A 27,293-nucleotide genomic window follows, 5' to 3' on the forward strand; every position below is an offset into this window, starting at 1 on the left:
TATCAGAATGACACGTAGCAATGACACGTCATTTTCCGGTTCCCCGGAAGTGGTCATCAATTTTCTGACACTATAAATGTAACCTTATTTTATTGTATTGTATGCCTGACGAAGATCCCGGTTCGGGATCGAAACGCGTTGCAAATAAAATAACTTTTCTTCCATCCCTGGGTACCAGCGCCTTTTTAAGAGGAACTTATTCACGGACTATCTCTATGAGTACAGCTTCTAATCAGCAGTTACAGATCCTGCGCATCAAATCTGCGCAAGATCCTGTATGTGTGAACTTACCCTTAAACTTAGGGATTGTGAGGCCCTATGGTCTCCTTATGCTGCCGCCAACGACAGGCTGTGTCATTCAGCCACTATATGGTCTCTTCTTACTGCCCCCAATTCCAAGCTGTGTCATTCTGCCAGATTATGCCAGAATGCTCCTCATGCTGCTGCCACCTTTAGGCTCTGTCATTGTGCCGCCATGTGACTCCTTGTTAGATTGGGTTTTGTGGTCATACAGTATTATGGACATTAAACTTGGAAATCTAATATGAATCTTAAATTTAAAAAAAATCGATGTAATCTTTTCAAGACTGAGGCCCTATGGTCGTCGACATCATATTACCTGTGCAATTATCACAAGAATCCAATGAAACAGCTTGGAGCGATAACAATGAACCAAAACTGATTAAATGAAACATTTGCACTTTCACAGTCGGGGCACTGAGAGGCAGGGGCTGGAACAGGTGGTATCTCCCCTGGCGGAGGACCACAGCTCGATGTTCACCAGAATGGGTAATCAAAAAATTAAAATAAATTTAAATTAAAGTTATATAAAAAATCTGCCACATCCAGACGCTCTGCGGGAGTGATTCTAATAGCGATGACTAATCTGCATGTCATACTGAATAACAATATTATTTCCCTAACACAGCACACTCCCTATGCGTGTTGGGACAAAGCAAAGTGTTCTACACCCCTATTGAGCCTCTCTGTAGGCCAGAAATAGCCGTTCTTAATAGCGATTCACTTCAAATAAATTTGGACCGAACCTAATTTTTTCGGAAATTTCGGCGAATGAGCCAAATAGAATTTTTCAAAAATTCACTAATCTTGACTTGGGATGATTACTTTTCTGTTCACTTTCACACAAATTCTTTTCTACTTTCTCAAATGATCTTTTGTTATAAACTAGTGAGGGGCGGAAGAGGTGAGGTTTTTAAAGGAGTACTCCCGTGCCACAGCGTTCAGAACGTTCTGAACGCTTGGAGTGGGCGGCAGTCACGCCCCCGCCCATAGACCTGAATGGAGGAGGCGTGGTGTGATGTCTTGACCACTGATGCCTGATCCCGGCATTTGGGGTGCTGTGGGAGATCGCTGGGGTTCCTTTGGATAGGGGATAAGATGCCTAGCAGCGGAGTACCCCTTTAATATGTCCATTTTTTTTTGCTGTTCAGGGAATCTGTTCAGGCTGGGACCATAATACAGACGTGTATCATGTCATAGTAAAAAAAATAATAATAATTCTGATTCTGTGATCAGAAATTAAAGTATATGGCAAAAGTTAATAATATTTGATGCAATAAATTGAGCATTGTCCAGAAACAACAGGCTGACCTGTAACTCAATGGTAACCTATAGAGGGCCAGCAAAATTGGAAACAAAACAATCTGACAATTTATTTTGGATTATGCCAGCAGTTCTAGCATACACATCCAATGGTCTTAGCTCACAAACAATTCATTAGTCTGATCATTATTCACATTATTATTTTAATAATGCTTTAATAATTTAATAATACTTATCAATGTCAATTACAACCAATGCAGAGTGTTCCTAGGTCTCTGACAGCCTCGTTTCATATGCGCATTTCGAACCCTTCTTAATTGGAAAAATAAAATATGATTTTTTTCAAATTCAAAACATAGGTATATATTTAAGTATATTTTTATACATAGGTGCAGAAAATGAACAAAACCATTAAAGAACAAAACCATTAAGAACAAAGAACAAAACCATGAAAACATGATTTTCACACAAAAACATAATGAATATTTACTGCAAATCCGTGTGACTTCTGCTGTTGTCTTTCAGAGATCAGTTCAGAAATGCGCAGCTTTACCTTGGCAAGTGCCACTCTCATGTCATTTTCGCAACAAAGTCTGTTCCTTTTCTTTGTTTTTATGTCCAGCATCCTCGAAAAGGATTGCTCGCAAAAATATGTTGTAACAAACGGTATGAAAACCTCCAGAGCTTTCTTAGCAATAATAGGGTACGCTACCATTTTTTGACACCAAAACGTTGAGAGCGTTGTTATTCTGAAGAGTTGCTGTTGAACCTGGCTCTGCTGAAGTTCAATGATTTCATCGAGGTATTCATCATTGACATCTGTTGTCTCAACACTAAATGTGAACAGCTGTCTTACCCATGCTGGATATGACTGTCAGAGGGATCCGTCTGGCTGAGCCTGTTTAAGACTCCATGGGACCAGAAGTGCGTCACGAGAGGCCACACCGGAAGTGGTTCATTCCAGCGTGGGACGCATGCAGGCGATCACGTAGGAGGGGAGCCACAAAGGATAGGAGGCTTGCTTTACAGTAGGGTATAACAGTACTCTGAGATCTGTTAGGTGGGACATGATCACCTGCAGCCAATGATGGACAAGCGGGACTTGTCATCACGAATCATATGAGTCGGGTGTGTGTCTTGACCTCCGCCGAACCTGCAAGACTGACTCACCGAATCCCTGGGGTTCGATCGAACCCAGGTTAAGAACCACTTTCCTACGCACTTGACTCTTTGCCGAATGTCAATTAAAAGCTTCCACTAATTCCTATAATTTTTTTCAACTGCTTCCATAATTTATTTAACATTTTCATTAAAAAAAAGTGTTACCTCACCCCATCCTCTAGTGTTTCCCAAACATTATAACCCTGTTTCGTAAATCTTTGTAGAAATATCTCTATCATACTCTTATGTCACCAAAAAGCTAAATTGTGCTGCCATATAGTACCTTCGGAAGTTGGGCACCCCAAACCACATAATTTGACTGGTGGAACAATATATTTTTGCTCTATCCTCACATGTTTCCGACCCCATATAAGATCATTTATTTTCCGCTACATCCCTTTAAAGAATGTGTCATTTATGAGAATTGGGGCATTTTTTTTCCATATACCGTATATACTCGAGTATAAGCCGACCCGAGTATAAGCCGAGACCCCTAATTTCAACCCAAAATCCCAGGAAAAGTTATTGACTCGAGTATAAGCCTAGGGTGGGAAATACCTCATCCCCCCCTGTCATCATCCAGACCCGTCATTAACATCCTCATCATCATCCCCTTGTCATCATCCCACACATCCCCCCTTCATCATCCCCTTATCATCCCACACATCCCCCCTTCATCATCCCCTTATCATCCCACACATCCCCCCTTCATCATCCCCTTGTCATCATCCCACACATCCCCCCTTGTCATCATCCCCTTATCATCCCGCACATCCCCCCTTCATCATCCCCTTATCATCCCACACATCCCCCCTTCATCATCCCCTTGTAATCATCCCACATCCCCCCCTTCATCATCCCCTTATCATCCCACACATCCCCCCCTTCATCATCCCCTTATCATCCCGCACATCCCCCCTTCATCATCCCCTTATCATCCCACACATCCCCCCTTCATCATCCCCTTGTAATCATCCCACACCCCCCCCTTCATCATCCCCACCCCCCTTCATCATCCCCACACCCCCCCTTCATCATCCTCTTCTCATCATTCGCCCTCAGTGGTCTTCAACCTGCGGACCTCCAGAGGTTTCAAAACTACAACTCCCAGCAAGCCCGGGCAGCCATCGGCATCATCCAGCCCCCTCTCACCCCCTTTAGTTCTGAGTACTCACCTCCGCTCGGCGCTGGTCCGGTCCTGCAGGGCTGTCCGGAGAGGAGGTGGTCCGGTGAGGAGGTGGTCCGGGCTGCTATCTTCACCGGGGGCGCCTCTTCTCCGCGCTTCCGGCCCGGAATAGAGGCGTTGCCTTGACAATGACGCAGAAGTACGTTGGCAATGAACGCACCTCTGTGTCGTTGTCATGGCAACGTGACTATTCTGAGGCCGGGCCCGAAGCGCTTAGAAGAGGCCTCCCCGGTGAAGATAGCAGCCCGGAACCAGTATCCCACCGGACCACCTCCTCACCGGACAGTCCTGCAGCACCGGACCAGCGCCGAGCGGAGGTGAGTACTCAGAACTAAAGGGGGTGAGAGGGGGCTGGATGATGTTGAAGGCCGCAGTGGTCTTCAACCTGCGGACCTCCGGAGGTTTCAAAACTACAACTCCCAGCAAGCCCGGACAGCCGATAGCTGGCCGGGCTTGCTGGGAGATGTAGTTTTGAAACCTCTGGAGGTCCGCAGGTTGAAGACCACTGCGGGTGGGGGAGTTCACTCGAGTATAAGCCGAGGGGGGTGTTTTCAGCACGAAAAATCGTGCTGAAAAACTCGGCTTATACTCGAGTATATACGGTACATATTTTACCTTCAATCTTATCCAAAGCTGGCACGAGATTGATTTTAGGATATTCTTCTATATTCTTTGAAATTTTTTATTCCTAAATATTCATGTGATTCATTAAGTTTCAGATTTTTCATATTTCCTATCGGAACATTAATCTCCTCATCCAGTGGTAGTACCCCTGACTTGGACCAATTCATTTTATACCCGGAATGTTGTCCGGATTCCTCTAACATCTTAATTGTACGCGGAATACTTACAATTGGATTTTTAACAAAAAGAAGAACGTCATCCGCGTATATTAACCTTTTTTCCCTAACTCCATTGATCCCAAAACCATCAAAAATATTTGTTGATCTTACTATATGGGCCAGGGGTTCTTTTAAAATCGCGAAGAGTGTGGGTGATAGTGGGCACCACTGTCGTGTACCTCTATTTAAATCAAAGCTCTCATATAATGTTCCATTGATTTTTATCTAACTTTTGGGGAATTATATATTGTTCTTACAGCCTTGTTCACCATATCTCCAAAATTCAGTTCCTCTACCACCCTTTCAAGGAATCCCCACTCCACCCTGTCAAATGCTTTATTTGCATCTAAAGACAGGATGGCCTTCTTCAATCACTTGAACGTTCAGGAAAGTTCTTTGAATATTACTATAAATATTCCTTTTTGTTCTTCCCCAATAATTTGCTCTACCACCTTATGTAGCCTTAATGACCAAATTTTTGTGAATATTTTACAGTCCGTAGTTTATAAGAATATTAGACGGTAGGAGTTGATATAATTATAGTCTTTTCCCTTTTTTGGAATTAAAATAATACAATTCTTTTATTTCTTCTTCCATTTTATTACCTTCTATACAATTCTTGATAAAATGTTAGGGCAACCTGTTCTATCTCTTCTTTTATAAATTACTATTTTCCCTGTACAATCTCTAAGTGCCTTTATACTTTTATTCTCTTTCTGATTTTTAATGATACCTGTAAGCCATTTATTTGATCTTCCCCCTTCCGTTTACTGTTTTTTGCCCTGCAACAAAGAACACGTGTTGGGCTTTTTCTAAGGCTTTTTCACAAGGTATTTCTCTTGTGCTGAAATCAACTTTTCCCAGTGTTCCTTATCCTTAACCCTTGCAAATAATTCCTCTGCCACCTTTACCTCTTGAATCAATATTTTTTCCTGTTCTCTAGACTTCCTTTTAAATGTAGCTATTCTCTTAACCAAAATACCCCTTAAAAAAGCTTTTAACGTGTCCCACACTATTAATATCCCAGTGGATCCTTTATTAATCTCCCAAAAACTAGACAACTTTTCTTGTAAGCCCTGTGTAACTTCCTCAATATGTAACCAATGTCGGTTAATATTTATCTTGTGAAACCCTCCCCTGTTATGTGTACTAGTAATATACCCAACTAACATTGTATGGTCTGATACCGTTTTTATATCATATGCTATTTTTCTAATTGACCTTAAGGCGGCTTCATTCACCAAAAGTAGATCAATTCTTGAAGCTGTCAATTGTGTCAAGTTGAAACATGAGAAAACCTCTTTAGCCAGATAGAGCTGTCGCCAGGCATCTTTCCACCCAATATCCTGACACCATATATTCTACAGGGTACGTCCTCTCTTCAAATCCTTACCCCTCCAATCTTTTGTGTTATCCATAATATAGTTAAAGGGGTACTCCGCACCCCTAGACATCTTATCCCCTATCCAAAGGATGGGGATAAGATGTCAGATCGCTGGTGTCCCGCTGCTGGGGACCCCCGGGATCTCGGCTGCTGCACCCACCTGTACGGCTTCCATCTCACACCGGCAACGCTGGAGGCTTCGGATCCCGACCACAATGGCGGACGAGCGTGACGTCATGACTCCGCCCCGTGTGACGTCATGCCCCGCCCCCTCAATGCAAGTCTATGGGAGGGGGCATGACTGACCTCCCATAGACTTGCATTGAGGGGGCAGGGCGGGACATCATACGGGGCAGAGTTGTGACGTCACGCTCATCCACCATTGTGGTCAGGATCCGAAGCCTCCAGCGTTGCCGGTGGGAGGTGGAAGCCGTACAGGTGGGTGCCGCAGCCGTGATCCCGGGGGTCCCCAGCAGCGGGACCCCGGCGATCTGAACTCTTATCCTCTATCCTTTGGATATGGGATAAGATGTCTAGGGGTGCAGAGTACCCCTTTAACCCCTTAAGGACCGGGGGGGTTTTCCGTTTTTGCATTTTCATATTTTGCTCCTTGCCTTTAAAAAATCATAACTCTCAATTTTGCACGTAAAAATCCATATGATGGCTTATTTTTTGCGCCACCAATTCTAATTTGTAATGACGTCAGTCATTTTGCCCAAAAATCTACGGTGAAACGGAAAAAAAATCATTGTGCGACAAAATAGAAAAAAAACGCGGCTTTGTAACTTTTGGGGGCTTCTGTTTCTACGTAGTACATTTTTCGGTAAAAATGACACCTTATCTTTATTCTGTAGGTCCATACGATTAAAATGATACCCTACTTATATAGGTTTGATTTTGTCGGACTTCTGGAAAAAATCATAACTACATGCAGGAAAATTAATACGTTTAAAATTATCATCTTCTGACCCCTATAACTTTGTTATTTTTCTGTGTATGAGGCGGTATGAGGGCTCATTTTTTGCGCCGTGATCTGAAGTTTTTAACGGTACCATTTTTGCATTGATAGGACTTATTGATATTCATTTTTAAATTATATAAAAAGTGACCAAAAATGCACTATTTTGGACTTTGGAATTTTTTTTGCGCTCACGCCATTGACCATGCGGTTTAATTAATTATATATTTTTATAATTCGGTGATACCATATATGTTTATTTTTATTTACATTGTGTTTTTTTTTATGGGAAAAGGGGGGTGATTCAAACTTTTAATAGGGAAGGAGTTAAATGATATTCATTCACTTTTTTTTTGCAGTGTTATAGGTCCCATAGGGACCTATAACACTGCACACACTGATCTTCATCATTGATCACTGGTTTCTCATAGGAAACCAGTGATCGACGATTCTGCCGCTTGACTGCTCATGCCTGGATCTCAGGCACTGAGGAGGCAGGTAGGGGCCCTTCCGCTGTCCTGTAAGCTATTCGGGATGCCGCGATTTGGCCACGGCTATCCCGAACAGCCCACTGAGTTAAACGGCAGCTTTCACTTTCGGTTTTAGCCGCGCGGCTCAGCTCTGAGCGTGCGGCTAAAGGGTTAATAGCGTGCGGCGCCGCGATCGGCGCTGCGCACTATTAGCAGCGGGTCCCGGCTTCACTATGACGCCGGGCCCGCCGTGATATGATGCGGGGTTACCGTGTAACCCCGCGTCATATCAGGAGAGCAGGACCAAGGATGTACCGATACGTCCTTGGTCCTTAAGGGGTTAAAGGGGTACTCCGGTGGAAAACTTTTTTTTTTTTTTTTTTTTTATCAACCGGTGCCAGAAAGTTAAACAGATTTGTAAATTACTTCTATTAAAAATCTTAATCCTTCCAGTACTTATTAGCTGCTGAATGCTACAGAGGAAATTATTTTCTTTTTGGAACACAGAGCTCTCTGCTGACATCATGACAACAGTGCTCTCTTCTGACACCTCTGTCTATTTTAAGAACTGTCCAGAGTAGGAGAAAATCCCCATAGAAAACATATGCTGCTCTGGACAGTTCCTAAAATGGACAGAGATGTCAGCAGAGAGCACTGTGGTCATGATGTCAGCAGACAGCACTGTGTTCCAAATAGGAAAATAATTTACTCTGTAGTATTGATCAGCTAATAAGAACTGGAAGGAGTAAACATTTTTTAATAGAAGTAATTTACAAATATGTTTAACTTTCTGGGACCAGTTGATTTAAAAAAAAAAAAAAAAAAGTTTGCCACCGGAGTACCCCTTTAAAGTCTCCCATAACATATAAATCTTTATATCTTTTCCCTTCTATAAATTTATTAAGACTCTGTAGCACCTCAACCCTAAACGGCGGTGGAATATAAATAAATGCCAATATTGTATGCATTCCTTCCCACCTATAGTATAGAAATACATACCTCCCTCTGGAGTTTATATCTGTAGCATAAACCTGAATATCTATTGCATGGGGAATAAGACACAGACAGCCCTGATGAGTAATTAGATACAGTAGAGTGATAAGAAATCTTTACCCATTTATTTTTTTATAAAAGTTTTACTGTATGTGAGATGTGTTTCCATTAATCCAACTATCGCCGGGAGATAATTCACAATCCTATCAAAAATGGCAACCTTTTTTTTTTTCTTTAATCCCTTGGACATTCCATGTCATTATTTTTTTTTCTCCATTTGTAATTTGGTTAACTCCCTATATCAGGTCCCTCTAGATCTACTCTCCCACCAACAGGCAACAGGCTGCATTTCCCCCTTCCCACCCACCCCCTACCCCTATCCTACCCTCTCCCCCCCCCCCCCCCCATTTGCCTTGACACCATTAGTCTCAAAGCTCTTATCTACACTAACCCCACTTGGACCGCCCCGCCTCTCACCCGCTCAACCTATCTTAACACAATATTATACATTTCATCCTGCTTATAGGCCTTTACTCTCCAGCCATTCATTTATCTCCTGCCCAGAATTTTAAAAAAATTGTTAATTATATACAATCTGCATTTTGGCTGGAAATAAAAGTGAAAATGAAATGCCGGCAGTAAGCAGTCTCTTTGTTGCTGCTGAGAATGCTATCCTCCTTCGCTGGGTGTCCGTAGAAAACTTCGGGTACATTGACACCTTGGCACTGCCTTTTTCCCTGGAGAGCTTCAGCATTGAGTGTATATCTGTAAAACACAGTAAAGTTCTTGGGGGGGGGGGACCCCGGGATAGGTTTTTTCGATGGCACCCTGTGTGCCCTTTCCAAACAAAAGGATGACAATTTTTGAGAGGCATAAAGTTCAACTAGCCAGTTTTTGATTAAACAGACTGGATCATGCCCTTCCTCTCCCTCTGGCAGACCAATGATACAGACATTGTTTTTGTCTGGAACAATCCTCCAGATCTATTAGTTTCTTTTTTAGTGAATAGTGATCCTGTTTTAATGTTTCCCATTCTTTCCTCATTTCTCCCAGATTTTTCTCCACCTGTGGGACAGATTTTTCCATTTGTTTAACTCTTTCATTGATTTTATTAATGTCATCTCTAATAAAGGTTGATTTTTATTAATATCATCTCTAATAAAGGTTGCTTTTATTAATATCATCTCTAATAAAGGATACATCTGTACTGAGACCCCCACTTGTGTCGGGAGGTCTCCAATTGCCTTATTACACTTTTGTATCTCTATGAGGATGGTAGTGAGCACTTGTGCATTTACTTCCTCTCTTGCCCCTTCCTCCTGCTCTTCTTCTACTTGAAGGGCGCTGAATCTAGAACCACCTGGTTTTCAGAGAGACATTTAGGTTTTGTGTACGTGTTTTTACAGTTTCATGGGGGGATTTCAAAAATGTCTCCATTTTAGCTGAATGTGTGGATTCCACCCTACTCCCACCTGATCTTCTACCATTAGCTTTAGGCGGCATTTATCTATTATTCAATATGTTTACTGTCGACTTTCTTGATCGAAGTTTATACAAAATTCCTGTCTGCCCCTGGATATTCTATAATGCAGTGCAATGCGATGTGTTTCAATGTCATCTCTACTCAGTAACCACCGTTCTATATCCTTAAAGGGATACTCCGCCCCTAGACATCTTATTCCCTGCTGCTGGAGACCCCCGGGATCTACCATGCAGCACCCACCTTTAGCGGCTTCCGGAACCACTGGAGGTCCTCAGGCTGAGTCTATCTCGACCACGAGGACGGAGCATAGTGACGCCCCGTGTGACGTCATGCTCCGCCCCCTCAATTTAAATCTATTGAAGGGGTGTGACATCTGTCACGCCCCCTTCCATAGGCTTGTATTGTGGGGGCGGGGCGTGACATCATACGGGGCGGAGCCGTGACTTCACTATGCTCCGTCCCCGTGATCGCCAGTAATCAGACCCGGAGCGAACACGCTCCGGGGACTGATTCTAACGGGGTGCGGCATAGAAGATCACGGGGGTCCCCAGTGGCCCCTTTGGATAGGGGATAAGATGTCTTTTTCTCAGCAGTTTCTTTTTTTTTTTCTTCCTCCCCCTTCCATATCCTTTAGAAGGGAGATTGCTTCTTCTGTCTGTTGTCACTCCCCAGCCTTTCTTAATATTACTGGGGAGATAAAAAGTCACATTTACTGGCAGTATATGATTCCCAAAACTGTTCATATTCAATCTGCATTTAGACATCCCCCAGGAGTCCTAACTACAAATTGTCACAGTAACAAGTTAGCACAGTGGCAGCGCAACCAACTTTCACAGCTTTAAAACGCAGCCGCATAAGTTTCCATAGATCCAGGCTTAGAGATGAGTATCCTTCTATTTCATACATTTCCATGCCATATATCCCAGTAATGACTCACCTGACCAGAGAGGGGGGGATACAGGGAGAATCTTTGTATCCTGTCTGTCTGTAGGTTTACGTAGCAAGTGTGGGTGTTGCTCTTGTTATATAGTGACCTACAGTATCCGCAAGGATTATTATTATACGTCTATCAATAGACATATCCATTCCAGATGTGTGGTATTTCACCACAAGCAGTATTTACTTTTTCCATATACTTCATATAGTTCATACATTTGCCACTATTTATTTCCAGGGAGAAAAAACATACCACACCTGCTAAACATTTACAGACAGCATCCATAGTACAGCCTGCAGCCAGTTGCTACCGCTTTTTAACTTCCATCCCACACTGTATGCAGTATCCCCCACTCCTCTATAGTCAGGGACCTCCATTTATCCAGCAGGAGTACAGTTCATAATGCATAGTATAGTTTAGCGTTCAATTTAGCCCATTATCTGAGGAGGTTTTTCCCTCACCGGCACTCTAGGGAGGCTTTACATTATTTACATATGCCTTTGCATTTCCAATATTGCGTCACTTACTACTACTGGTTATGGTCGCGTCTAGTCCTTCCTTCACGTGGAGTCAGCGGCACTATCCGCCAACACCAGCGTGCTGGGTTTTGTTGCTCCCCAGCATTCACTTTGCGGCCACATCACGGGGCTTACTGTAGTCTCGCGTACCGCGAGATCTCGGCAGCTACCAGTTCTCTCCCGGCACTCTCTTCCACTGGAAGACCTTCCTTCTCACCTATCAGTGGGGCCATCACCTTCATTCCCCATGGCTGAGTCAGTTAGTGCACTCAACGGGGGTTTAGTCCAAATTTTCAGCATGGCGGGCATAAGGGACACCAAAGAGCACAGCCTGGGATCCATCACGAGCGCAGGTAGCAGGTGGGCGGTTCTGGATGCGAGGCTGATGGCTCACGTCATCCAGTCACGTGTTCCTGAGATGCCTATGCTTTACTTTGTGGTGGTACAGAATCCGGCTGGTTTAAAATAACACTTGTCTGGGGAATAAGGGAGAACAGAAATCCAAAACTTGAATGCACCTGTAGCAATGTCCTTAGAATGCAGATAATCCTGAGTTACCAGGCACTGGCAGGTGCATTGGTATTCTTTGCTCGTGATTCACGATTGATGGCTTCCAAAACTTTTACTTCCTTCTGCAGAAGAAGAGGCCAATGCAGCATCTCCAGATGACAGCGCAGGAGAGGGTAAGTATATTTTATATCATTTCGTAAAATGCATTTCAGGGACACAGTGCAGATTATAATTCATTTAGGGCAGCATAGTATATTATTATGTTCTGGGGCACAGTGTAGACTTTGAGGTCAGGGGGCTTAGTGTGGTTTATTTTTTATTTAGGGGCACTGTATATAATTCAATGGTTACAATTTAGAATAGAATTTATTTTGAGGGCCTAGTGTAGAATAAAAGTTAAAGAAGTGATCTGATTGTTTGCTATGGGCAACTGGTCAGCTTTTTTCTTTACATAGGTTTTGGTATACATTGGGGGACACTGTTTATAATTCAACGGACACAATGCAGAATTGAATTTATTTTGCCGGCCTAGTAAAATATTAATACAATGACGTAGTCTAATGACGTAGTGTGTAAAACTAAACATATTTTCAATGTGCATCCTATTTAGAAAGATATACCGTATTTATCGGCGTATAACACGCACTTTTTAGGCTAAAAATTTTAGCCTAAAGTCTGTGTGCGTGTTATACGCCGATACACCCCCAGGAAAGGCAGGGGGAGAGAGGCCGTCGCTGCCCGCTTCTCTCCCCCTGCCTTTCCTGGGGTCTAGAGCGCTGCTGTCGGCCCTTTTCACCCCCTGGTTATCGGCGCCACTGCCCGTTCTGTCCCCCTGACTATCGGTGCCGGCGCCGATAGCCAGGGAGAGAGAAGCGGCGCCGACAGCCAGGGGGAGAGAAGGGGCAGCGGCACCCATTGCCGGCGCCGCTGCCCCGTTGCCTCCCCCCATCCCCGGTGGCATAATTACCTGAGTCGGGTCCGCGCTGCTCCAGGCCTCCGTCGTGCGTCCCCGGCGTCATTGCTATGCGCTGAACGGCGCGGCGCATGACGTCAGAGCGCCGCGCCGTGCATAGCAACGCCGCTGGGAACGTACGACGGAGGCCTGGAGCAGCGCGGACCCGACTCAGGTAATTATGCCACCGGGGATGGGGGGAGGCAACGGGGCAGCGGCGCCGGCAATGGGTGCCGCTGCCCCTTCTCTCCCCCTGGCTGTCGGCGCCACTTCTCTCTCCCTGGCTATCGGCGCCGGCACCGATAGTCAGGGGGACAGAACGGGCAGCGGCGCCGATAACCAGGGGGTGAAAAAGGCCGACAGCAGCGCTCTAGACCCCAGGAAAGGCAGGGGGAGAGAAGCGGGCAGCGACGGCCTCTCTCCCCCTGCCTTTCCTGGGGGTATATCGGGGTATACACGCACACACGCACCCTCATTTTATCATGGATATTTGGGTAAAAAACTTTTTTTACCCAAATATCCTTGGTAAAATGAGGGTGCGTGTTATAGGCCGGTGCGTGGTATACCCCGATAAATACGGTACATACTAGTATTCCATGTATCCTATGTCATGCCCTGTTGCTCTTGGTTATGACTGTCTTAGGGCATCTTTTGAGATGGTCAGGCATGCTCTGTAGCCTCTAAAGTGTAAGAAAGCAAGAGGGATTGTGGGAAAATGTGCAATCCTTTTCATAGATATAGAGGGACATTTATCATTGTTGCTTTGGTAAGCGAGTTCTGAAGGGATTTTTTTGCTTTGGTTTTGCTTATGTGCTACATATTTATCATACTATTACATGGAGTTGATAAATTTGGAGCACATCAGCAAAACACAACTTTTTAAAAGTGCTTACCACAGGCAGTTTTGTAAACTAGGTCAGACCTGGAGTTGGCTTGAGACTTTTTGAAGTGGTGTGCGGCTTTTTATTTTTGCCTATGTGCTACATTCGCACATCAAAAATTCATGACCAATGCAAAGTGAAAACTGAAATTTAATTAGGTAAGACTGTTTGCTACTTTATGAATACCCACAAAAGTCACATAAAAAAGTGCTTTGGCGCACGTGAGACATTTTGTGTACCCAGACTAAGCAAGAACACTATGATTAATGACCCTCGTAGTTTTGTGCATTGGAAAGTTCTCAGATCTTTTACTTTTCACACATTTTTTTTATGTTGAGGTCTTGTGCTAAAATAGAAATAAAAAATGATTTTTATCCATATCGTTCAGCACTCAATAGTCCATATTCATAAGTAGAATTTTGCTAATTATACATGCACCTAAGTATTCAGGCCTTTTGCTATGATACTTGAAATTTATCTCTGGGGCCCTCAATTTTTCCTGATAATTTTTCTATACCTTGATTGGAGTCACCTGTAGTAAATGTACTTGATTTTACATTGGAAAGACACAGCCCTGAGCAAAAATTAAGCCATGAGTGGGAAATAACTGCCCATAGAGCTCAGGATTGTGCAGATGCACAGATCTGGGGAAGGGTCCAAAAAAAATTCTGCTGCACTAAAAGTTCTTAAGAGCACAGTTTGCACAGAAAAATTTATGGTTTGGTGAATACATTAATTTGGGGTAAGAAAAAGGTTAGGATTAGATTAGACACATTCACGCTGCCCAGAGATAGGGGGGGTTAGGGGTTCCAAACTTTAGACTGTATTACTGGGCGACTCACCTATCACAGCTCACAGGTGACCAAGGTCAGCTGATTCATGACCTCTTAAAATTTAAATACAAGGTGTATAGGAAGCACGTGTTTGAAGTATTGGAAAATAATTTGAAATTTGGTAAGAAGGATACAATTGGTGCACAGGCAAATTGGGTGTGGAAGAAAGTTAAAGGTGTTTTAAGCATTATAGGAAGTGTGAAATTTACTCCACTGTGGGAAAATAATAATTTGAATGAAATAAGTAAAATTGAGCATTATGGTTTATGGTTAAGAAAGGGGATAGTATATGTTGAGCAAATGTTCAGTGAAGGAAAATGAAAAAAATTCGAAGATCTGCAGAGGGAGTTTGGGTTAGATGATAAATTTGGTTTCCTCCAACTAGAACATGCTGTAAAGTATACTAAGGATACAAGGGCTCTTAGTATCCAGAACCATCCCTTGATTGAATTGGTGGATGGGGGTAGGAAATTGTGGTTGTCTGCAGTATATAAAATTCTTCGATTAGGAAACTAGAGGGGATGAAAGTTAAAAGTAAAGCAGAGTGGGCAAAAGAAGGAGTGCTGTCGGATGAGACCACTTGGAAGGGAATGATTGTGTGGTCCAGATGTCGGAAAATAAAAAATTTCGAACCTCTCAGTTTATGCTATTGCATAGACTATATTATACCCCTAAAGATCTATGCAAATGGAAAATTCGTGCCCATGCGGACTACCCAAAATGTGGAAGGGCCAAAGCGAATCTGCTTCATATGCTGTGGGAGTGCCCATATATAAACGATTTTTGGTTTGAAATTAAAGAACAAATTAAAAGAAAAATAGGTGTTAGTTTGGAGTGGAAACCAGGAGTTTTCCTGTTTGGTCTAATCCCTAACCTACCTGTGGCCAAAAACAAGTTGATCTTGAATGCATTGAGTACAGCGAGGTTGAAATGGATTTCTAACAAAAACCCGAGTAGTCTAGAATGGAAACTAGAGTTGCAAAGGGTTAAAGGGTACCTCTCATCAAATAAACTTTTGATATATTTTAGATTAATGAATGTTGAATAACTTTCCAATAGCATGTTAATGAAAAATATTCTTCTTTCTATTGTATTTTTCCCGATCAGTCCTGTCAGCAAGCATTTCTGACTCATGCTGGAGTCCTAAACACTCAGAGCTGCCAGTCTGCTTTGTTCACAGCCAAACAGGCTGTGAACAAAGCAGGCTGGCAGCTCGGAGTGTTCTCCTTTGTGAACAAAGCAGGCCGGCAGCTCGTAGTGTTTAGGACTCCAGCATGAGTCTGAAATGCTTGCTGCCAGGACTGGTAGGGAGACCCCTAGTGGTCATTTCTTCAAAGTGGAAAATTAAATAGAAAGAAGCATAATTTTTAATAACATGCAATTGTAAAGTTATTCTGTATACATTAATCTATAATATATCAAAAGTTTTTTTGACGAGAGGTACCCTTTAAAGCTTTTGAAAAGGCTAAAAGCAAAAAGTCAGAAAAAATTTTGATATATGGAAGAAAAAGTGGGGACTATGGGACACTGATAATTAGGATGATTCCGGAATTTCCAGAGAGAGGTGCGGAAAAAACGAGATATTTTCAAATTTCTTTTTTTTTTTTCCCCTGCCATTGTGGGTGGAGGGTGGGGTGGGTTATAATAGGACCAAATAAATGCATATGTATTTGTAACCTGTTGTATTGTATTTGTAAGAACTTGTATTTTTTTTTCTGTAAGCGTTGAATAAAAAATAATGTTAATAATAAAAAAAAGAGCACAGTTTGCTCTCTAATTTTAAAATGGATGAAGTTTGGAACAACCAGAAGTCTCCCTAGGGCTGACCACCCCACCAAACTGAGTAATCAGGGTAGAAGGGCCTTGGAAGGAAAGATGACCAAGAACCCAATTGTCACTCTGGGTGAGTTCCAAAGATCCTGTTTGCAGATAATTGAAACTCCCAAAAGGTCAACCATTACTGCAACAATCCACAATTTTGGCTTTTTGGCAGAGGGTCAAAAAGAAGCCTTTGCTTAGTAAAAGACACTTGAACATTCACCTGGAGTTTGCAAAAAAGCACCTAAAGGACCCTGACTGTGAGAAACAAGGCTTTCTGGTCTGGACCAAGATTGGACTCAGTTCTAAGCATGATATCTGGATGCAACCAGGCACTGCTCATTACCTGCCCAATATCATCCCTACAGTAAAACATGGTGGCGCCATGATGGTTCCATCCAACCTGATAGAGCTTGAGAGGATCTGCAGAGAAGAAAGTCAGAAACCCCAAATCCAGTTGTGCAAACATTTGTGGCATCACACCGAAGAAGACTGAAGGCTATAATCACTGCCAAAGATACTTCAACAAAGTACTGAAGGGTCTGAATACTTGTGTCAATGCTAATTTATTGAAAAGGAAAAACTACAATATAACAAACATTTCTAAAAATCTATTTTCACTTTGTCTTTATTACTTATTGAGGGCAGATCGATGGGGAAAACTTGATTTTATTTTTATTTTAGCACAAGTCCGCAACATATCAAAATTTGATAAAAGTTAATGGGTCTGAAAACTTTCCTAACGCTCAGTATGTATGTGGTACACATCTGATTTTCCCAAATTCTTTAATTTCTTAGTATAGAGGGTGGGGATCTGGTGCAAATGAATCCAAATATGTATGGGATCCAAACTATTCTGCATCTGATCAGTATTGGATTCAGTTGTATGAGTTGCAGTGAGAAAAAGTGGGGACTATGGGACACTGATAATTAGGATGATTCCGGAATTTCCAGAGAGAGGTGCGGAAAAAACGAGATATTTTCAAATTTCTTTTTTTTTTTTCCCCTGCCATTGTGGGTGGAGGGTGGGGTGGGTTATAATAGGACCAAATAAATGCATATGTATTTGTAACCTGTTGTATTGTATTTGTAAGAACTTGTATTTTTTTTTCTGTAAGCGTTGAATAAAAAATAATGTTAATAATAAAAAAAAGAGCACAGTTTGCTCTCTAATTTTAAAATGGATGAAGTTTGGAACAACCAGAAGTCTCCCTAGGGCTGACCACCCCACCAAACTGAGTAATCAGGGGAGAAGGGCCTTGGAAGGAAAGATGACCAAGAACCCAATTGTCACTCTGGGTGAGTTCCAAAGATCCTGTTTGCAGATAATTGAAACTCCCAAAAGGTCAACCATTGCTGCAACAATCCACAATTTTGGCTTTTTGGCAGAGGGTCAAAAAGAAGCCTTTGCTTAGTAAAAGACACTTGAACATTCACCTGGAGTTTGCAAAAAAGCACCTAAAGGACCCTGACTGTGAGAAACAAGGCTTTCTGGTCTGGACCAAGATTGGACTCAGTTCTAAGCATGATATCTGGATGCAACCAGGCACTGCTCATTACCTGCCCAATATCATCCCTACAGTAAAACATGGTGGCGCCATGATGGTTCCATCCAACCTGATAGAGCTTGAGAGGATCTGCAGAGAAGAAAGTCAGAAACCCCAAATCCAGTTGTGCAAACATTTGTGGCATCACACCGAAGAAGACTGAAGGCTATAATCACTGCCAAAGATACTTCAACAAAGTACTGAAGGGTCTGAATACTTGTGTCAATGCTAATTTATTGAAAAGGAAAAACTACAATATAACAAACATTTCTAAAAATCTATTTTCACTTTGTCTTTATTACTTATTGAGGGCAGATCGATGGGGAAAACTTGATTTTATTTTTATTTTAGCACAAGTCCGCAACATATCAAAATTTGATAAAAGTTAATGGGTCTGAAAACTTTCCTAACGCTCAGTATGTATGTGGTACACATCTGATTTTCCCAAATTCTTTAATTTCTTAGTATAGAGGGTGGGGATCTGGTGCAAATGAATCCAAATATGTATGGGATCCAAACTATTCTGCATCTGATCAGTATTGGATTCAGTTGTATGAGTTGCAGTGAGATAATATCTAGTAGTCTTCCAGCTTATAAAATAGCATGATAGTATTGCTTAGGTCATATGTAAATATGTAGTCTGCACGTGCCTATATACATCTGTATTCTGCAGGACAGCTACCTATTTTGTTACACTAGGAATCTTCGCATAGCACTGTAGGCTGTGCTGCGATTACATGCATACTCAATTACTTTCATCCTAAGCCTTTTTACTGTTACATTTTAAAGAGTTATGGAAGTGTGGTTACCATGACAACATCTGCTTGGTATAACTTATAACAAGGCTATTGTAATTCTTCATGTGCCAAGTACTTAAAACATTTTAACAACCTAGTTTCCATGTGCAAAATGGCTGCTGGTCTTCATTAATCATTTCTTCGATTTGTAGCCGTCAAATTTGATTTAATAAGATATTGGATTAAGGGTTACTTTTTATACCACAAGATTATAAGTAATGTCAAATGCTAAAGGGTCACTTTCAAGGTTAAGTAAGATCTGAATTCATATTAATATTCATTGATGAAATGATTAAAAGGATATAGTTGTATTATTTGTGATTATGAATTCAGTACGGAAGATTCTTTAACCTACTCAAATTAGTCTTCCTTTTAAATCACAAATACTGTAAGGGGAATATGTAGCTTTTATTGTTCAATAGGCTGTTCAGTTTGACTGACCAATAAAAGGAAATGTGTATTTATATAATTTTACCCTATGTAACTCATTTAAAAAATTTTATTTTATTTTATGGTCTCCAAAATCCATTCAAAACCTTTACTTTAAGGCCAGTTTCACAAGGGTTTATTATCAATGTCTTTTTGTGCTTGTATTACTTCTGCAACCCCAGCTTTACTATTGGTCTAATGACCCGAATGGACACCTGTCAGTTCTAGTCATGAGATCCATGGTCAGGCCTAGACTTACAACCGTATTAGAGATGCAGAAATGCTTCCGTAATACACCTGTGTGATGCGTAATACGGCCTAAGGCTAAGTTCTTACATCGTTTTTTTGCATCATTACCATCCAGTGTCCATATAATTTTACAAGCGCATAGGGAATACCCTCTGGCTTCTTGGTACAAATACTCAGCATCTAACACAAATGTTCTCACTTCACCTAAAATGCTTACAGATGCCTTTTAACATTTATGTGCTATCTATTTAAATAACAAATAAAATCTAAGCTATCACTAATATTAATATTTGCATGCTTTTTACATATTTATAAATACAAATTCTATTTCCTCTTAGAAATATTCCTGTAACTTTTCTAATTATACTAAGAATTCTTTGCTAACAGTTTTATATCTTTGTGTCACTGTTCTGTTAATTCTAATGATTGGTCCTAGGCTGTTCCTCCCCTTCCTTTAGGAATGGTACCTTCTTCCAGTCTCTCCATGTGCATGAAAAGTGACAAGCATGGGTCCCCATATTTCTACTTATTGGGCCACCCTAAAGACACGGTTTGTAAACTCTGCATGCATCTTATCATTTTCTAATCTGCTCTTGTTTAACATGTAGATGTCTGTTTACTTATACTTTGTAGTTTTGTCTCTTCTGCACAACAATCTTGTCTTTCCTCATTATAAGTTTATATACTGAGCCTGCATACACTGGGTAAAGTTTTTTGTGAACCTGAGGATTATGAAAAACTAAAAAATATCATTGCCACTCTGAATGTCCTCTAAATGATTGACAATGCATAACTCCGCTTTAACACATGGCTGATAATGCATCATCCCAATAATATGTAAGTTTTTCAAACAAATAATGGATAATTGGTTTACACAGATTCTAAAATCATAAATAAAACCTATTTTCAAACGAAGGGTATAAAACTTTTAATACCGTAAATACTGCTAAAACTTTTCTTAGTAGTATTTATTAAAAGCAAAGTTTTATGCTCTTCATTTGAAAAAAAAAAAAGGTTTAGTTTATTTAGTGATTTTGGTTGATGATAATCTCTTTGCATATATAAATGGCGCGGGACTGCGCATTATCTACGTCTGGTCCTTGATCGGTGATTTTTATACATATTCTAGCATTACATATATTAAGAGGGTGCAACATTCTAATTCCATGTAGCCCTCTAAAAAGAGAAAACGGCATATAGCTGACAGGAGCCAAAGAGGCATGCTACTTTTCTAGCCTAGCTGCCACATGGTGCCCACGGATCAGACATTGATGGCACACCTTATCAATATACTGTCAATGTCTTCAGTGAGATCATGTTTTAAAAGCTGCTTGCCAATTCCTACAGTATGTTTAAATGTGTATGCAGTGTGGTCACTCTAAGGTGTCTTTCACAGAAAAGGAGACGTATGAATGGAAAGCACAGCAGCAAGGTTTTTCATGGTTATTGCATTACGAAATATGATTCTGTGAATGGACGTAGGCTTCAGGCTGGGCACTGTTTTCAAAAATGTAAAATAGATATTTGATAAGCTTTCTACTGAAATGGAAAAAACTAAGGATCATTAAAGGGGTACTCCGGCGCTTAGACATCTTATCCCCTATCCACGCCCCCTCCCATAGGCTTGCATTGAGGGGCGGAGCGTGACATCACACAGGGGCGGAGGCGTGACGTCACACGCCGCCTGCCCCGTGGTTGCCGGTAATCAGACCCGGAGCGAACGGTCCCCAGCGGCGGGACCCCCACGATCAGGCATCTTATCCCCTATCCTTTGGATAGGGGATAAGATGTCTAAGCGCCGGAGTACCCCTTTAACTCTAAGGGCATATTCACACACAACAGATTTGTTGCACAAATTTCTGCAAATGAGAATTTGTTCTGTATACCCAAACAGGGATTTTTCTACAGCATGCACATAGTTTTCTGCAAGCCTCATCCAGGTGAATGGGTCAGTCATTTTTACAACAAGTCTGGGTGGTGCAAATACCCAAAGGATACATCATTTATTGTGTATTTCTTAGACTTATAAATGTTTTTGGTCTACCTTTTGAAAACACAAGAATGACAGCACTATGGTAAACTCTTTTTTTTTTTTTTTTTTTTTTTTTTTTTTTGTTTGCCATCAAGTTTAACTTGTTATATAATATTAATAGATTTCATTTGATAGTTTATTGCTGACAATTCCATTATTAGTAAAAAAAAAAATAAAAAAAAAACATGTGCATATGCAGAGAGTATAGTCAGATGGTGTCCAAGTTCTATGTTTAGTCAGCAGATTTTACACAGCCAAATCCTAGATCAAGAAGATTAGTCAGAAATGACAGGTCTGAGTGCTAATCTGTTAATTTGTCTTTAGTGTATTTGCTTTCTATTGTGTGTCAGGTCGGTGCCTGAAGCCCCATTATATGATCTCGTATAACTATCCTTCAGTATTTAACTGTCTGGATTGATGTGGTTAAGCGGAAGCATGAATTTCTGTTTACCTGCATGTCCTGGAAACATCAGAATAATGGTCCTATCAAAAAATCAATCTGAATTGGTACTGCAACAATTGCACTGAAAGCTGATTGTGTAACAATGTAAATGTTGTTATATAACAATATAATGAATGACATGCTGCATAAATTCACTTTACATTTCTATACTCTGGATTACTGGATATGGAAACATGAACTTCTATTGTAATCTAAATGTTATTTGCCCTTTTGCCTAACATGTTGTTGATACCAGTGACCAGGCACTATCTGAAATTAATATTTTGATGGAGATGTCAGGATGAGTTTATACAGAATTTCAGAAACGTTAGCCTTGTCAAAATGTCAATGTTAAATGGTATTTCCTAGAAAATGCACTATTACAAGTTGCCTTGAGACCTTCAAGATAAGATGGGTGATGAGTTTCTCTTTAATTTTCTGTTTGATCATATATTGAAATGGCCTATCTCAGTCAAGAGGAGTTGTTAGAAATGTTTGTAAATACCACCCTCCTAGAAATGCTTCATTTGCATTATGCAAATGTACTGCACTGGCGAAAATGTGATTTCATTGAGAATGTCTTGAATATCGAGTGTCTTATTAAGGTCTAGTACCTTCTCAGTGTGCTCATCAGACATCTCTCTCCAGGAAATGGCGTACTAATTTAGAAGTCGGCTTCTGCTGGCCATAGTTCCATGCCTATTTTGCAGTCCACCCACAGAGAAATAGAAACAGATTTTGGCAGAATGTTGGTGCAAATTGTGCCATAATGGTTATATAGGACTTCAGTCACGTTTACTATGCATTTAGCACACTTTTTTAGTCACCTTTATACCTAGTCCTAAAACGGCATGTCTTAGGTAAACAATGGTTTGGAGTTGCAGAAAAAGGGCATTAAATGCACTAAAAAAGTATGCCAAATTCTGGTGCTTAAGCCAACTGATAGTTGGTACAAACTCAAATGCAACAGATGTATTGATAACCCTAATACACTGTGAGAATTCTAAGACATTAAAAGTCTTTCCGTCAGTCTGAAAATAAGATAGTTTTAATAAATCTGGGTCACAGTCTCTCTCTTCTAAATTCAGAATTTTGTTTATTTAGCACTTCAATTGTATTTCCCTAAAAGAAGTCTTCCTTTAAAGACTTAGAAAGGTTCCTTGGCTTGTAGGTCTACTATTTAGTCGCCTGTTCAAATCTTCTACCTGATAAGAGAAACAAGGAAGAAGAGTGTGACAACAAAAAACATGGAAGTCATGCACAAATTGGGGTTCATATTTTGAAGTTAAAGCAGTTGTCCAGCCACTTAAAGGGAGAGATTTATCAAAACCTGTGTAGAGGAAAATATTGCCCATAGCAACCAACCAGATCGCTTCTGTTATTTTTAAAAGGGCCTGTGCAAAATTAAAGAAGCAATCTTTTGATTGGTTGCTATGTGCAACTGTGCAACTTTTCCTCTGCACAGGTTTTGATAAATCTTCCCCAAAATTTTCTAAAATGGCTTAGAGTGGTATAAAATTATAAAGGGATGCTAACCATACAGATCCTTAAATGCTCCCATTCCAATGCTTCCCGGGTGCCAGCAGTGACCTCACATCATCACATGTCTATATAGAGATGGATGAGGAAATACAAAGACGGGTGAGGCCTGGGAGGTGGTAAAACTGAAACTGCAGGGGATTGGTAAGGTTAGCATGACTTTCATATATATATATATATATATATATATATATATATATATATAATTTTTTTTTTTTTTTTTTTTTTATGCCATTCTGACCTAATTTATAAATATTTTAGATGGCAACCCCCTTAAACCTTGTATACAAAATATCCTGCTATTCTCTAATATTATTAACTTGACATGGTTAAATAATCACATGGTCTATTCATTACCATTTAGATATCATATTGCATATGTTTGTGTTATACATGTAGCAAAGGTTCTATAGTCTGCAAGTATTTGAGAAACTGTCCATGGGACGGATATAGTGTTCTTAGATAAGTCCTGTAACAGGATTTATCTCTTTAGTCACCAAGATGTCTCCTGATACTGAATGATATAATGTGCTATAAGTGGCAGACGGACCAGTTGTAACAGTCCAGACCACACCGGCTAAGTGTGCAAGAAAGAACAGTGGAATTTATTTGTAGTGCTACAACAAGTTTCGAGCCCGAGCAGCGCTCTTCAGCTGATGGCAAAATCCTTTTTTTGGACCTGATCCGCCTGCCACTTATCCACTGCTGAAGTGACCTTGAGCCACTTGTGAAGTAAGCCACGGCCAGCTGACCTACACTATTGCGATTCTACATGCACACTACGGTGTTGTGCCCGCAGCACAACTAGATCTGGTAAGCAGGACATTTTTACCTTTAAAGGGGTATTCGCTTACCAAAGTCCTCTGCACTAGGAGCGCACCTTTTGTTTTCCTTTTTTTAATTACATAATGTGCTATAAGACTTTTAAAATGAAGAAAACTTTGGTTTAAAAAATGTAGCACAAACACAATTCTAAGATCCCAAAGCATTAAAGGATTGATTTAATAGATATATACTTGCAAATAATTTTTAATGTTCTAGTGCGATCCATCATTGTATCTAGGTGACCTTTAATGTTTTTGTATGCAATGTAAGGCATAAAAATCTCTGTCAGTGTGGTCATCCTTTGTTTAACTCTGTGCATGTTATATTAGAAAAATAAGTGGAAATCTAAGAATGTTTAAGAATCTGAACATCTTCAGAAATGTATTTTTTTTTATAACTATCTAATCTCCAGTTATTCCACTTTGTACTCCAATTCTTTTTTAACTCAAACTTTATTTACTCCAGTTCTCTTGGAATGTTTTTATTTTATGTTCCTTTACTCAAATATGTAATGGATTAAGGGTAACTAAACATACAACTGCAAAGCAAATTTGCTTTAAGCCTACCTCGAAAAATTACTTCCATTATTAACATAACTAAAACTTGATAATAATTATATAACTTTTCATGGATGGTTACACTACTTTAATTTATGATTATCCCCTTAAGGACCAGAGCATTTTTTGCAAATCGGACCACTGTCACTTTAAGCATTAATAACTCTGGGATGCTTTGACTTATAATTTGTTTCCGAGATTGTTTATTTGTGACATATTCTACTTTATGTTAGTGGTAAATTTTCATCGATACTTGCATCATTTCTTGGTGAAAAATTAAAAAATTTCTTGAAAAATGTGAAAATTTAGATTTTTTTCTAACTTTGAAGCTCTCTGCTTGTAAGGAAAATGGACATGCCATATAAATTATTTATTTAATATGTCTACTTTATGTTTGCATCATAAAGTTGATATGTTTTTACTTTTTTAAGACATTAGAGGGCCTCAAAGTTTTTATGAGCAATTTTCTAATTTTTCATGAAAATTTCTAAATCTGAATTTGTCAGGGACCTATTTAGTTTTGAAGTGAATTTGAAGGTCTTTATGTTAGAAATGCCCCATTATGAAAACTGCACCCCTCAAAGTATTCAAAATGACATTCAGAAAGTTTTTTTAACCCTTTAAGTGTTTCACAGGAATAGCAGCAAATTGGAGGAGAAAATTCAAAATCTAAATTTTTTACATTAACATGTTTTTGAAGACCCATTTTTTTTTTTTTTTCATTTTTACAAGGGGTAAAAGGAGAAAAAGACCATCAAAATTTGTAACCTAATTTCTCTTGAGTAAGGAAATACCTCATGTGGATGTAAAGTGCTCTGCAAGTGCACTAAAGGGCTCAGAAGGGAAGGAGCAACATTTGGCTTTTGGCAAGCAAATTTTGCTGAAATGGTTTTTGGGGGGCATGTTGCATTTAGGAAGCCCCTATGGTGCCAGAACAGCAAAAAACAAACAAACACATGGCATACTATTTTGTAAACTACACCCCTCAAGGAATGTAACAAGGGGTACAGTGAGCCTTAACACTCCACAGGTGTTTGACGAATTTTCACTAAAATTGAACGTGAAAATGAAAATTTGATTTTTTTTTCACTAAAATGCTGGTGTTAGCCCAAATTTTTCATTTTCACAAGGGTTAATAGGTGAAAAAGCCCCCCAAAACCTGTAAAACCATTTCTTCTGAGTATGGAAATACCCCTTATGTGGATGTAAAGTGCTCTGCGGGCGAACTACAATGCTCAGAAGAGAAGGAGTGCCATTGGGCTTTTGGAGAGAGAATTTGTTAGGATTGGAAGTCCCCATGGTGCCAGAACAGTGGATCCCCACATGTGACCCCATTTTGGAAACTACACCCCCCATGGAATGTAATAAGGGGTGCAGTGAGCATTTACACCCCACTGGTGTTTGACAGATCTTTGGAACACCGGACTGTGCAAATGAAAAATAAAATTTTTCATTTTCATGGACCACTGTTCCAAAAATCTGTCAGACACCTGTGGGACGTAAATGCTCACTGCACCCCTTGTTACATTCTGTGAGGGGTGTAGTTTCCAAAATAGGGTCACATGTGGGGGGGTCCACTGTTCTGGCACTATGGGAAATTTGTAAACACACATGGCCTTCAATTCCAGACAAATTTATTTAAAAAATTCATTTTGACATCCAACCTTAACGAAAATTCATCAAACACCTGTGGGGTGTTAAGGCTCACTATACCCCTTGTTACATTCCGTGAGGGGTGTAGTTTCCAAAATGGGGTCACATGTGGGTATTTATTTTTTTGCGTTTGTCAGAACCGCTGTAAAATCAGCCACCCCTGTGCAAATTTAGGCCTCAAATGTGCACTCTCACTCCTGAGCCTTGTTGTGCGCCCGCAGAGCATTGTACGTCCACATTTGGGGTATTTCTGTACTCAGGAGAAATTGCGTTACAAATTTTAGGGGTCTTTTCCTTTTACCTCTTGTGAAAATGAAAAGTATGGGGCAACACCAGTATGTTAGTGTAATTTTTTTTTTCTTTTTACACGAACACCAACTTTTCCTTTTCTTACGGGGTAAAGGGAAAAAAAGCCCCCCAAATTTTGTAACGCCTTTGCTCCCAAGTACGGAAATACCACATATGTGGCCCTAAACTGTTTCCTTGAAATATGACAGGGCTCCGAAGTGAGAGAGTGTTATGCGCATTTGAGGCCTAAATTAAGGATTTGCATAGGGGCGGACCCAGATGCAAGCGTTGCAATTGCCTCCGCTAACAAAAATATTCTACGCCAGTGAATCCCAAACAGGGGGCCTCCAGCTTCTGCTAAACTCCCAGCATGCCTGGACAGTCAGTGGCTGTCCGGCAATGCTGGGAGTTGTTGTTTTGCAACAGCTGGAGGCTCCGTTTTGGAA

The 27,293-nt window shown here is 40.6% G+C and overlaps 1 protein-coding gene across 14 annotated transcripts in view; it reads left to right on the forward strand.

The window, feature by feature from the left end:
- MAGI2 (membrane associated guanylate kinase, WW and PDZ domain containing 2) overlaps positions 1-27,293 on the forward strand; it is a 923,418-nt gene that overhangs the window by 854,700 nt on the left and 41,425 nt on the right. For 3 of the 14 annotated variants that reach the window (XM_056573436.1, XM_056573435.1, XM_056573437.1), the window contains exon 22: positions 19,970-20,061. The exons of 9 other annotated variants lie outside the window; for them this stretch is intronic. In XM_056573436.1, coding sequence (XP_056429411.1) covers positions 19,970-20,061 — 92 coding nt within the window. Of the gene's footprint in view, positions 1-19,947; positions 20,062-27,293 lie in introns of all 14 variants that reach the window. 2 more of the 14 variants (XR_008892612.1, XM_056573439.1) reach the window with 1 other exon arrangement.

Source organism: Hyla sarda, chromosome 4 (assembly GCF_029499605.1).
Source record: "Hyla sarda isolate aHylSar1 chromosome 4, aHylSar1.hap1, whole genome shotgun sequence".
Taxonomy (NCBI): Eukaryota; Metazoa; Chordata; class Amphibia; order Anura; family Hylidae; genus Hyla; species Hyla sarda.